Source organism: Pelodiscus sinensis, chromosome 32, assembly GCF_049634645.1.
Source record: "Pelodiscus sinensis isolate JC-2024 chromosome 32, ASM4963464v1, whole genome shotgun sequence".
Taxonomy (NCBI): Eukaryota; Metazoa; Chordata; order Testudines; family Trionychidae; genus Pelodiscus; species Pelodiscus sinensis.
Window position 1 is genome coordinate 10,483,852 of NC_134742.1, and position 13,185 is coordinate 10,497,036.

At 57.0% G+C, this 13,185-nt stretch overlaps 1 protein-coding gene across 1 annotated transcript in view; it reads right to left on the reverse strand.

Moving 5' to 3' along the window:
* Positions 1-13,131, reverse strand: part of LOC102463194 (uncharacterized) — a 48,193-nt gene extending 35,062 nt beyond the window's left edge. The window contains 4 exon segments of the mRNA XM_075913381.1: positions 1,164-1,277; positions 2,397-2,523; positions 2,972-3,058; positions 12,571-13,131. Coding sequence (XP_075769496.1) covers positions 1,164-1,277; positions 2,397-2,523; positions 2,972-3,058; positions 12,571-12,681 — 439 coding nt within the window. The 5' untranslated portion in view covers positions 12,682-13,131.
* Positions 13,132-13,185: the final 54 nt, after the last annotated feature.

The following is a 13,185-nucleotide window of genomic DNA, read 5'->3' on the forward strand; positions in this document are numbered from 1 at the left end:
ATTGTGAGTGATGCCTATGAGAGGAGGCTGAGGGATTTGGGCTTATTTGGTCTGCAGCAGAGAGCAGTGAGGGGAGATTTGAGAGTAGCCTTCAGCTTCTTGAAGGGAGGTTCCAAAGAGGATGGAGAGAGGCTGTTCCCAGTAGTGGCGGATGGCAGAACAAGGAGCAATGGTCTCAAGTTACAGTGGGGGAGGTCTAGGTGGGATATGATTTATGATTCTAGGTTGTATTAACAGGTGTGTTGTAAGCAAAACTCGTGAAGTCATTCTGCCGCTCTACTCTGCACTAGTTAGGCCTCAGCTGGAGTACTGTGTCCAGTTCTGGGCGCCACAGTTCAAGAAAGATGTGGAGAAATTGGAAAGGGTACAGAGAAGAGCGACAAGAATGATTAAAGGTTTAGAGAACATGACCTATGAAGCCAGGCTTCATGAACTGGGCTTGTTTAGTTTGGAAAAAAGAAGATTAAGGGGGGACATGATAGCGGCTTTCAAATATCTAAAAGGGTGTCACAAGGAGGAAGGAGAAAATTTGTTCCTCTTGGTTTCTGAGGACAGGACAAGGAGTAATGGGCTTAAAGTGCAGCAGGGGAGGTTTAGATTGGACATTAGGAAAAAATTCCTAACTGTCAGGGTGGTCAAATATTGGAATAAATTGCCAAGGGAGGTGGTGGAATCTCCCTCTCTGGAGATATTTAAGAACAGGTTAGATAGACATCTGTCAGGGATGGTGTAGACGGAGCGTGGTCCTGCCTTGAGGGCGGGGGGCTGGACTCGATGACCTCTCGAGGTCCCTTCCAGTCCTATGATTCTATGATTCTATGATTAGGAAGAACTATTTCCTTAGGAGGGTGGAGAAGCAGTGGGATGCATTACCTAGGGAGAGGGTAGAATCTCCATCCCTAGAGGTTTTTAAGTTTTGGCTTGACAAAGCCCTGGCTGGGATGATTTGAGTTGGAGTTGGTCCTGCTTTGGGCAGAGGGCTGGACTTGATGACCTCCTGAGGTCTCTTCCAGCCCTAGCAGTCTCTGATTCTATGATACCTGCTGATGACAGCCCTGCCCTGCGTGAGAGAAGGGAAAACTCAGGGCACTTACTCACACCACATTTTGGGGATTCTTAACTTTTTCCTTCAGAAACCAGCTGGTGGATGTGTCAGTCCTCACCTGTGCGGGTGCCTCTCCGGATCTCTCTTTCCTCCCCGGCCTGGAGGTCGGGCACCCAGGGCTCTTCCCCTCGTTCCAGCCGGGCGATCAGCTCAGGTTTGGGAACGGGAAACCCTGCACAGGGGGTGAAATCAGAGCAGATCAGGGCGCAGGGAGGGTGGGGAGAGCGTCTGTCCCAAGGGACATTCCGTGAGTGGAACCTGTCCCCGGGCTCTGCTGGGGAATGTGCAACCCAAGAGGACGGGAACATGGTCACTGAGCCCCCTGGGGAGAAGCTGATGACTGGGGAGATCAGGAGAATTTTTGCACCCTCCCTAGGAGTTCCCAGGATCTGGGCAGTCTGTGGCCCTTGCTGACACTCACAGCTCTGCAGTTACACCCCTGCCTGTTTCTAAACCTGCAGAGCTCAGAGCCCTCCCCATGGCTGGAGCTCGTCCCAAGGAGGGAGGTAAATAAGGATTCTATGTGTGAACGAGAATCAATACAGACAGAACAGAATGACTTCCTCCCCTCTGAAGGATGGAAGGGAGGGAGATGTGACAGGGTGGGACTCCCGTGCTGGCTAAGAAGGGGTTGAAACAAGGCTTGGAGAGAATTGGAGCCAATTGGGCGAAGGCTTGAGGCAGCCAATCAGGGCCTGGCTGGGGGATATAAAACTGAAGGAAGAGGGCGCTCAGTCTGTCTCCGACTCCAGAGAGAGAAGGACTTGCTGCCTAGAGAGATACACAGGGAGATGGAGCAGCCAGAGAGCCAGCCAACCGGATTAGCTGCCAGGCTGTGGCCCTGAGCTACCGCACTGGCCATGCAGCTCAGAGGGAAGTGAGTGAGGACCCAAGAGTGGACACAGCCAGGGGGCAGGACTCATGGGAAGGGAGGCTGCCATCTGAGAGGGATGCAGGGCCTGGCACGGTGGAGAAGGGAAGGTCCAGAAATAGCAGGTGGGACTTGGCTGGAGGAGGGCGCCTCAGAGCTGGCAAGAGCTAATTCTCGGACTGGCCAGCAGGAGGTGCTGCAGCACTGGGTGTGCTCGTATTACACATGTGCTCAGCACGTCCATTAGACTTTGAAACCGTGTCCCACTGGAGAGGGAACAGAGATGCAAGTCTCTGTCATGGGGCAGCTGTGTCCTGGGTAACCCAGTCCCCTCACTTCTCTGAGCAGGGAAGAACCTGACCCGTGTTGGACACGCAGACCCCATGGCTCCTAATCCCCGAGGGGCCAGGACGCCCTTACCCAGCGAGGTCACCGCCTCGTAGTTCTCCTGCATGACGTCCCTGTAGAGGGCTCTCTGAGCGGGGCCCAGCAGCGCCCCCTGCCCCGGGGTGAAATACACAGCCACCTCCTCGAAGGTCACCCGCATCTGCAACAACAAGTGTCCCCCGCTCAGCCTCTGCGGCCCCAGCCACAATCCTGCTAGTCATAGGGGGAGAGGTCCCAGAAAAGCAGAATCCACCCCCCCCCCCCCCGCTTAGAGCAGCCAGGAGGCGTGATAAGGGGAGACCTCCTTGTGCCCCCAGCAGACAGGGCAGGGCAGGGACTTTTCATTCCCCACCTGCCAGCCACAGGCTGAGAGGGGAAGCCGAGCTCTGAGCCGGGGACAGGAATCCCGACAGCTTCCCTTGGTATTTCACAGCAGCCTCTGGTCAGACTCCGGCCCTGGGAGTCTGGAAAACGTTCCCAACCCTGCCCAGGTTGGTTGTGTCCTGTTTCCTTTCCTGCTGCCAGTTGGGTCTACTCAAGCTCAGCAGGTTCATCCCACCCTGTCTTCTCCCTGCCCCTCCCTCCTAGCAGCTCCCTGCACCCCCTACCTGAGCGGGCTCCATCCCGGCCATTGCCCGGCCCTGGCCCCTGGCAGACGGACGCTCTGGAACGAACTCTCGACGTGTCTCCTCGGCCTGTTGGGGTGACGGGGGAGGTATCAGAAGGGGCTGGGTCCATTTTGCATCCCAATTTCCCCCCCCCCCACGACTCTTTAGAGCCTCCCAGTAACAGAATCTCTGAGCCAAATGCTAGAAAAAGATCAGAATCAAAGGAGCCACTTTAGGGGACTGTGCCTGAGACTGTAACACAACCCTCTCTGGCTTCCCCATCCTGCCACCCCCTCCAGTCTCTCCTCTCCCGCTCTGTATCATCCTCTCTGGCTTCCCCATCCTGCCATCCCCTCCAGTCTCTCCTCTCCCGCTCTGTATCATCCTCTCTGGCTTCCCCATCCTGCCACCCCCTCCAGTCTCTCCTCTCCCGCTTTGTATCATCCTCTCTGGCTTCCCCATCCTGCCACCCCCTCCAGTCTCTCCTCTCCCGCGCTGTATCATCCCCTCTGGCTTCCCCACCCTGCCACCCCCTCCAGTCTCTTCTCTCCCGCTTTGTATCATCCTCTCTGGCTTCCCCATCCTGCCACCCCCTCCAGTCTCTTCTCTCCCGCTCTGTATCATCCTCTCTGGCTTCCCCATCCTGCCACCCCCTCCAGTCTCTCCTCTCCCTCTCTGTATCATCCTCTCTGGCTTCCCCATCCTGCCACCCCCTCCAGTCTCTCCTCTCCCGCTCTGTATCATCCTCTCTGGCTTCCCCATCCTGCCACCCCCTCCAGTCTCTCCTCTCCGCTCTGTATCATCCTCTCTGGCTTCCCCATCCTGCCACCCCCTCCAGTCTCTCCTCTCCCGCGCTGTATCATCCCCTCTGGCTTCCCCATCCTGCCAACCCCTCCAGTCTCTCCTCTCCTGCTCTGTATCATCCTCTCTGGCTTCCCCATCCTGCCACCCCCTCCAGTCTCTCCTCTCCCGCTCTGTATCATCCTCTCTGGCTTCCCCATCCTGCCACCCCCTCCAGTCTCTCCTCTCCGCTCTGTATCATCCTCTCTGGCTTCCCCATCCTGCCACCCCCTCCAGTCTCTCCTCTCCCGCGCTGTATCATCCCCTCTGGCTTCCCCATCCTGCCACCCCCTCCAGTCTCTCCTCTCCGCTCTGTATCATCCTCTCTGGCTTCCCCATCCTGCCACCCCCTCCAGTCTCTCCTCTCCCGCGCTGTATCATCCCCTCTGGCTTCCCCATCCTGCCACCCCCTCCAGTCTCTCCTCTCCCGCTTTGTATCATCCCCTCTGGCTTCCCCATCCTGCCAACCCCTCCAGTCTCTCCTCTCCTGCTCTGTATCATCCCCTCTGGCTTCCCCATCCTGCCACCCCCTCCAGTCTCTCCTCTCCCGCTTTGTATCATCCTCTCTGGCTTCCCCACCCTGCCACCTCCTCCAGTCTCTCCTCTCCCGCTTTGTATCATCCTCTCTGGCTTCCCCACCCTGCCACCCCCTCCAGTCTCTCCTCTCCCGCTTTGTATCATCCTCTCTGGCTTCCCCATCCTGCCACCCCCTCCAGTCTCTCCTCTCCCGCGCTGTATCATCCCCTCTGGCTTCCCCATCCTGCCACCCCCTCCAGTCTCTCCTCTCCCGCGCTGTATCATCCCCTCTGGCTTCCCCATCCTGCCACCCCCTCCAGTCTCTCCTCTCCCGCTCTGTATCATCCTCTCTGGCTTCCCCATCCTGCCAACCCCTCCAGTCTCTCCTCTCCCGCTTTGTATCATCCCCTCTGGCTTCCCCATCCTGCCACCCCCTCCAGTCTCTCCTCTCCCGCTCTGTATCATCCCCTCTGGCTTCCCCATCCTGCCAACCCCTCCAGTCTCTCCTCTCCTGCTCTGTATCATCCCCTCTGGCTTCCCCATCCTGCCACCCCCTCCAGTCTCTCCTCTCCCTCCCGCTTTGTATCATCCTCTCTGGCTTCCCCATCCTGCCACCCCCTCCAGTCTCTTCTCTCCCTCCCGCTCTGTATCATCCTCTCTGGCTTCCCCATCCTGCCACCCCCTCCAGTCTCTTCTCTCCCTCCCGCTCTGTATCATCCTCTCTGGCTTCCCCATCCTGCCACCCCCTCCAGTCTCTCCTCTCCCTCCCGCTCTGTATCATCCTCTCTGGCTTCCCCATCCTGCCACCCCCTCCAGTCTCTCCTCTCCCGCTTTGTATCATCCTCTCTGGCTTCCGCATCCTGCCACCCCCTCCAGTCTCTCCTCTCCCGCTTTGTATCATCCTCCCTCTCCCTGGCACTCCCAGGCTGGGAGGAGTGGAGGCTTCCCCGTTGCCCTGGGCTTTTGCTCTCCTCGGGCAGATCAGCCCCAGCAGATCTGGGACTCTCAGACGCCCCCTTGCTGGTTAACGAGAGTAGCCAAGGGTTTGAAAAAAAAGCCTTGGAAGCCATGAGCACTGAATTGCTACTGGCAGCAGCAGGCCAGGCAGCCAAGCAACCACGGCAGCTGGATCAGCCCATGGAGGAGTTGGGGGCAGTTTTACCTCCCTCCACAACCCCGTTCCTGGGGTCCAGCCTCCCCATTTCCCCCATCACAGAGTGGCTGCTCCGCCCCGCCCAGGCTGGCGGCAGCTGCCCCGGGCCCGGGCGGGGACTCGCAGCCAGCTCCGCCGGGAGCAGCCCGGGGCCAACCCCTCCCCCTGCAGCCCGGGGGCACCGGGGCGCCGCTCCCGGGGGGTCTCTCTTACCTGCCCCCCAAGCGCTGCCCGCCCTGGGGCAGGGGCTGGGCCGGGCCGGGCTGGGGGCGCTGCCCGGGGAGAGGCTCCTGGGGAGGGAGCAGCGGGACTGGCCCGGCCGGAGATTCCCCCTCCCGGCTGCAGCCCGGGCTCCGGGGCCCCGCAGCAGCCCCCGCCGGGGCTCGGGGATCCGGCCCGGAGCCTGGCCCCAGAGTCCCCGCGAGCAGCGGCGGCGAGTCGCTTCCTGCGGCCGGGCCGGAGCCAGCGATCGCTCCCCCCGCGCCTGCTGCTGCTGCTGCTGCTGCTGGGTCCTAGCGAGACACCCGCCATCCGCGCTGCGCTGCGCCCCTGGGCCTGGCTCTGCCCCGCTCAGACTTTCTGGCCAGCGACGCTTCTGGGTATCTCACAGAACCCAACCTGGACCCCCCTTCACCTGCTGCAATAGACCCTGAACTTCTAGCAGACACATGCCCCATGCAAAGTTCCACAGAGGCCAGGGGTGTCAAACTCAGTTTACTTTAGGGTTCTGGCCAGGCACCCCTCTGTGGCAGGGCTCTGGGGCATCACTGCCCCACACTGCATCTCTTGCCCCCTCCTCCATCCTCCCCAGGTGGCTTAAAACAATCCCCATGGGCAGTTGGTGCAGCTAGGGCTGGAGGCAGCAAGCTCCCAGCCCCCCCACGGCCCCTTTGCTGAGGCCCCTCCCGCACAGGGACAGGAGGAGATGGGACAGCGTGCCTCCCACCATGGGGAGGGGAAGGGCCGAGGGTGCTTGTTCCCCGGCACCGGGGTGGGAGGGAGGCGCTCGTCTTCGGCCTCTGTGCCCCAGAGCGTAGGGAGGGCGGGCGCTGGGGGGCAGCAACACACGGCCCCTGGAATGTCTACAGGAGGCGTTCTGGGGGCAGGGTCAGGCCTGGCAGTTTGGGAAGGCAATGCCTTCCCCTGCCTACACTACCGGATGCTCCTGACAGTCCCCCAGCATCAGCACCGGTAGCACAGCGGGGCTTCCAGCTGCTAGCTCCGCACTGGCAGGTCCCTGGAGGTGTGTGGCGAGCCATCCCTGTAAATTCTCACTTCCTCAGGGGAAATCAGCCCAGCCCTCTAGCCTTGGCTCCTCTTCCTCCCTTCCCCCCTCAAGGATCCCTCCAATTGTTGGGGCTTATGGCTGGGATGGTCCCTCCTACTCAGATTAGCCCGTGGGTCCCTGGGCAGGCTGGGATGAGCAACAGGGGTCCCCCCCACACACTCAACGTGGTGGCTGCCTGCTCCATTTCCCTTCCTGCTCCGTTTCCCCTCCACCCATGCACCCCCAGCTGCAGGTCCCAGAGCTTCCCACCAGCTCCATAAAGTGGGCTGGCCTGGGAGATGGTGGGGGACAGGGAAGAGGCTTCTGCATTGCTTTGCTTCCCTGCAGTTCCTTCCACCGTGGTGAGCGTATGGAGGGCCCCTCCCCAGCTGCTGCCCTATGCCAGGCCCCCGGGTAGCACCCGAGGGTGTGTCCTTCACAGGAGGGGGCTTGAGGGAAAGGGGTGAGTTGGGGGAGAGGGCAGAGCAGGGGCTGGACTTGGGGGAAGGGTTATGGCCACACCTCCCCCTAGGGCCACAGGGACTCCTGTGCCAGCAACCGAGGGTACGCTGGATTATGGAGCTGCTTGGACCAATATTGTCTGATTGATTGAGATTGATTTTTGCATCACACACTTTTGCAGCTTTGACACGTTGGAGCAGCGAATCAGTTCCCTTTGACTCTCCCGGGGTGGGGGTGGGGAAACCCATGCTGCTGCCCCTCCTTTACCGTTTTCCATCAGGGCAGCTTCTTTATTCAAATGAAGCCCCAAAAAGCTGCCCCACAGCCACCCGGCTCCAGGCTCTGCCTCTGCCGGGCTCCATGGGGCTCTGAGGCAGCCCCTTGCGGCATGCAGGGGTATCCCGCATAAACTGCTCGGTCAGTGAGAGGATGGAAAAGAGACCTCCGGATGCCCAGGAGTGGGAAGGACGGTTTCCGTGGAGACCTGGGATTGTTCCAGAGAGTCGCATCCATTGGGATAGGGAGTGATGGGGTCTTGCTCCTAGATAAGCTCTTTAGAGCCCGCAGCGAGATGCCCCTGACTCTCAGGCTATGTCTACACTGGCGGCTTCTTGCACGAGTAATATGCAAATGAGGCTAAGCGTGGAATATCGCCGAGCCTCATTTGCATATCTAATGAGCCACCATTTTTTCAGAAGAGGCTCTTGTGCAAGAAGGGGCGTCTACACTGCCCCTTCTTGCGCAAGAAAAACCCTCTTGTGCAACGCCGTTCTTCCTCAAAAGTAATAGGTGTAACGGCATTGTGCAAGAGGGTTTTTCTTGCACAAGAAGGGGCCGTGTAGATGCTCCTTCTTGTGCAAGAGCCTCTTCTGAAAAAAAATGGTGGCTCATTAGGTATGCAAATGAAGCTCAGCGATATTCCACGCTTAGCCTCATTTGCATATTACTTGCGCAAGAAGCCGCCAGTGTAGACATAGCCTTTGTGTGGTAAGAGATTGGCACAGGGAGAAGCAGTTGGCCGGAGCTGGTTTTTTGTCTGCCCATCAGCGTGCCAAGCTCTCCTGCCCTCTCTCAGCTCCTGTAGTCGGCAGTGTTTTACCACCAGGTTCCTCTGGGGGTTTTAGGGCTGAATTCGCCCATTGCTGGGTCCTAAGCAACCCCACACCCTCAAATCCACCATCCCCTCCTGGCCAGTGTAACATTACAAACGGTTTGTGCTGGTCGTGGCTACTGACACATCTACCTTCTGGCTTTTACTGCCCTGAAAGGATTTGGTTTCTCCGCCTTACCCCCTGCCATCTTATCATCCCCTTGCAATTGGCTTCTCGCCCCCTTTCCCCATGTCATGGGCCCGGGGTACCCATTTGTGATCACAGGTTTATCTATCCCATTTGTGGTACCGCTATCTATCCTCATGGTCCGGTCATGGGGCAGCACATTATGATGGACGGGCCATTCCTGTGGCCTGTGGCTGTCATTTTCTGCTTTAGATGTTTCTATTTGACATTTGGAAAGCAAGCAAGCAAACAAGCAAGCCTTTGGGATTGGAAAAGCATCGGACAACATTAAACCTCAGGGCTAATGCATGAAAACCACAGCATGGAGGTGTTATTTCTTTATGAGGTTCATTTCCCCTGTAGATTTGGCCACTGACTTTAACCCAAGCGGGACTTCAATTCTTATAGAGCAGGGGTGGGCAATAATTTTAGAAGGGGAGCTACTTCACACATTTTTGAAGTGCCCCTGGGCAGGGGCGAGGGGGTCTCGTGTCGAAGGGGCGGGGCCTATGGTGGAAGGGGCGGGGCCAGGACATTTCTGTGCTCCCCCACCCACAGACCCTGATTGGTCTAGGGATGGAGGGAGTGCGTGAAGTCTTTGCTCCGCCCCTCCAGAGAGAACTGCCAGTTGCTCTGAACAGCTGGCGGTTCCCTCTATGTGCCCATGACCCTGGCGGCAGGAGGAGACTTTGTGCACTTTCCCTGCCTCCAGGTCAAACTGGGCCTGCGGTTGTGGGGAGGGTGGGTGAGGTTGCTGCAGAGGATGATGGATTGCAGGTCCTGGTAAAAGCAGGATCCTGGGAAACGTCACAGGGCCTGCCTGCCCCCCCCCCCCCCCAATCTTCTGGAAGGTGTCATAGCTGCGAGACCTTCTGGTCTCCCCTCGTCCCCCATGCCCCAGACAATCTGCTCATAGATGTCCACATTTCATTGGCTACATTGGAGCTGTATCCATCCAGCCCCTTCTCTTCACACAGCCAGGGGGTCTGGTATCTCCCAGGCTGTCCCATGTTCCAGCCACCTCTTGTTTGCGGCCGGAGGTGGCTGGACAGAGAGAGCACATGTTGGCCCCAGGAAGGGAGGGGAGACAGGAAGAGGAGGAGGAGTTAGTGGGAGGAGAAACAGCCCTGCGTGTGTCCGGTGGGGGGCAGGGGTGAAGGGCGTGGGGAGGAGGGTGTCACCTAAAGCAAGGCTGTTAACCGGGTTCTGCACAACTCTGGAGCCTGTGTCCCAGCTCCACACCCCCTCCCCCGCTGGGTTGACCACGTGTGAAGCCCCAAACCCTGGCCCCCATCCTGCCCCGATCCCCAGCATGCCTGTCCCCACAAGGGCTGAAGGCAGGAGCTGAGGGGCTGAAGTCCCAATCTCTGCCCCGCCCCACAAAGCACTGGGGACTCTTGTCCATTTCAAAGCAAGCATTCCGTGTGCAGCCCGGAGTCAGCGGGACTTCCCGCTGGCCCTGGGCTGTACACAGAGTTCCACATTCCTCCTTTGAAATGCAGTGGCTCTTGTACATTTCAAAGGAGGAATGCAGAAATGCCTATCGACGAGTCGACAGAAATTCTATCCATTAGTCAACTAGTCAGTTTCACATCCTTAGTCCTCACTACAGAGAAGCATCGAAATTAGTCTGAGGCAGACTCCCTTAACATAGATGCTCTACCGGGAAGCACTGGGGAGTAAATTAGTTTGAGTGACTCTGGGGAGTAGTTATTTCAAAAGAGTGGCACCAGAGCCTCCCCACTAATGTTATTTCAAAATACCTATTTTGGAATGAACATTATTCCTCGAAGAAAGCAGGAGTACGGATTTCAGAGTAAGCGGCCCAATATTTTGAAATAACGGGCGTGGTAGAGTGACACACCGCTTGTAAATTCAACCTAAGGGGAGTTATTTCGAAATAAAGCCCTAGGCTGTGTCTACACTGGGCCACTTATTCCAGAAAATCAGCCGCTTTTCCGGAATAAGCTGCGAGCTGCCTACACTGGCCCTTGAATTTCCGGAAAAGCAACGATGCTCTACTGTACAAAATCAGCCGCTATTCCGGAAAAACTATTCTGCTCCCACTCGGGCATAAGTCCTTATTCCGGAACACTGTTCCAGAAAAGGGCCAGTGTAGACAGCCCAGTAGTCTTTTCCGGAAAAAAGCCCCGATCGTGAAAATGGCGATCGGGGCTCTTTTCCGGAAAAGCGCGTCTACGTTGGCCACAGACGCTTTTCCGGAAAAAGGGCTTTTCCGGAAAAGCAGCCTGCCAATGTAGACACTCCTTTTCCGGAAAAACTGAAAATGGAATAGTATTCCGTTTTAAGCATTTCCGGAAATTCATGCCAGTGTAGACACAGCCCTAGTGTAGAGCAAGGCTCAGGTGCTACAGGAGTACTTGAGGTCTATGTTGGTACGCCTAATGGGGAAATATGTTGAGAGCACGTGCACGGCTGTCCAGGAACAGAACAAGCCTGTAATCGCGAGCCCACTCCTACACTACGGCTACGTCTACACTGGCATGATGTTCCAGAAATGCTTTTAACGGAAAAGTTTTCCGTTAAAAGCATTTTCGGAAAAGCGCATCTAGATTGGCAGGACGCTTTTCCGGAAAAGCACTTTTTGTGGAAAAGCGTCCGTGGCCAATCTAGACGCGGTTTTCCACAAAAAAACCCTGATCGTCATTTTCGCGATCGGGGCTTTTTTGTGGAAAACAGTACTGTGCTGTCTACACTGGCCCTTTTCCAGAACAGTTTTCCAGAAAAAGACTTTTGCCCAAACGGGGAGCAGCATAATTTTTCCAGAAAAGCACTGATGATTTTACATGAGATCGTCAGTGCTTTTCCGGAAATTCAAGTGGCCAGTGTAGACAGCTGGCAAGTTTTTCCGGAAAAGCAGCTGATTTTCCGGAATAACTTGCCAGTGTAGACACAGCCTACAAGTAATAAAGAGACTACTGTTTAGAACTCATGTGTTTTTACTTAGGAAACACAGCCAGGGCAGAAAAGGAGCCCTTGGTGGGACCTGAAGAGAGATGCGGGAATCAGAAGTGGGAAAAGAACATCCTTTTGTCTCGCAACATCCTGGAGGATGAGTGTGAGGCTGCCCTTGGGTCTCCTCTCTCTCCCCACGTCCTCATTTGCAAAGCTTCGTTTGTAGTTTCCTGCACGCTTTTCCTCCCCCCCGCCACGTGGCTGTCCTTTCCTGCCGCTACTCTCGTACCTCCTCCACTCCCATTTGTTCCTTAAACAAGTCTTCCCTTGTCCACTTCTGCCTGCGGATTTGTGTGCAGTGGACAGCCGGGAGGGTGTGCAAAGTTTCAAGGGCAGATGTTACGGGAGATACACGGTGGAGCCTAAAACCCAGTCGGTCAACATCCAGGGGCGGTCTCCCTAAAGACAGCGGAGAGGTGTTCTGTGCAAGGCTCGAGTGATGCTTTGAAGCAACCCTACTGTGCAGCAAGTACACAACAGAGTTCCCAGGCAAATATCTGGACTCATGCAGTTTGGAGGAAGGCAAGGTCAGGGGCACCATCCTGCAGATGGGAGGGGGGATGGTGGGGGCAGGGTGGTGGCTCACATGGCTTCCCTCCCCTGTGTCTACCACACCCCACTTCCTAGGAGAGTGGCCTGGTCAGGACGACAGGAAGGAGGGAGTCCTAGAGGCTGAAGCCACGCTAGTAACAGAGGTAGCAGCGAATTGCTTCTCCTCCTTTCATCCAGGTTGCCCCGTGAGATACCCACCTTCTCCAACTCGCACAGAGCGATCGGGAGCGGATGCTGACCGAATGCAGCCAGAAACCCTGTAACTGCAATGTTTTGTGATTCAAGGCCTCCAGACCATTTCCTGCCGGCTTGGCATGGGACGGGATCCTATCGTGGAGGACGGAATAAGACAGCCACCCCAGACACCTTGTGAGAAGGATCCAAGCGTCCCCATCTGAGAGCTTCATAGAGATGTGGGAGGAGGAGTCCCGCTCCATCTCCAGATCTGTTAACAAGCTGTTCCGGGCCTCCCGTGCTATGTGCCTACACAGCACACTACACTTCACACCCAACTGCCTTCACCCGCTTGTTGCAAGACAAAAACCGGTGTACTCACCAGAAGTGCCCTCCCTGGGATCGGCGCTTGACTGTGAGACGTCCTGGGAGGAGAGGACTGGCTCCAAAGTGATGAAAAGTCCTTGGCTCTCACCGCTCGCCGGCTGCCCATTCTCCTCCTCCCGCTACCACGCCGTCCTCCACGCCGGTACTCGGAGCGTCTTGGCTGGACTCCACAGTCTGGCTTGGGAAGCTGGTCAGTCTCCCCTTAGAACTGCATGCAACCGGCGTAAGAACAGCACGTATATGGTGATGCACCAGACCATCCATTTGTTTCCTTTGTCTTGTGACAGGACTGTCTCAGCTCTTTTATGTTAACTCAGCACTGCTGGGCGTCCCTGGAGTACCCTTTGGCCACCAGGTGGCTTGGGATCTTGGCGTAAATATCAGCATTTCTTTTGCTGTTTTGGAGCTCAGCGAGAATATATTCCTCTCCCCATCTGTCAATGAGGTCCAGGATGTCCAGCACACTCCATGCTGGTGCTCTTCAGACTTGAAGTCAAGGAGAGTGTCGAGGGTGGAGTGAGGGCAGCAGCTTCGGTAGTGTTGACTGAGCTTGCTCTGTGCAAACTAAACCTGCCTGCCCCTCTCCCTCCCAGGTCATAGGGTTGCCAGA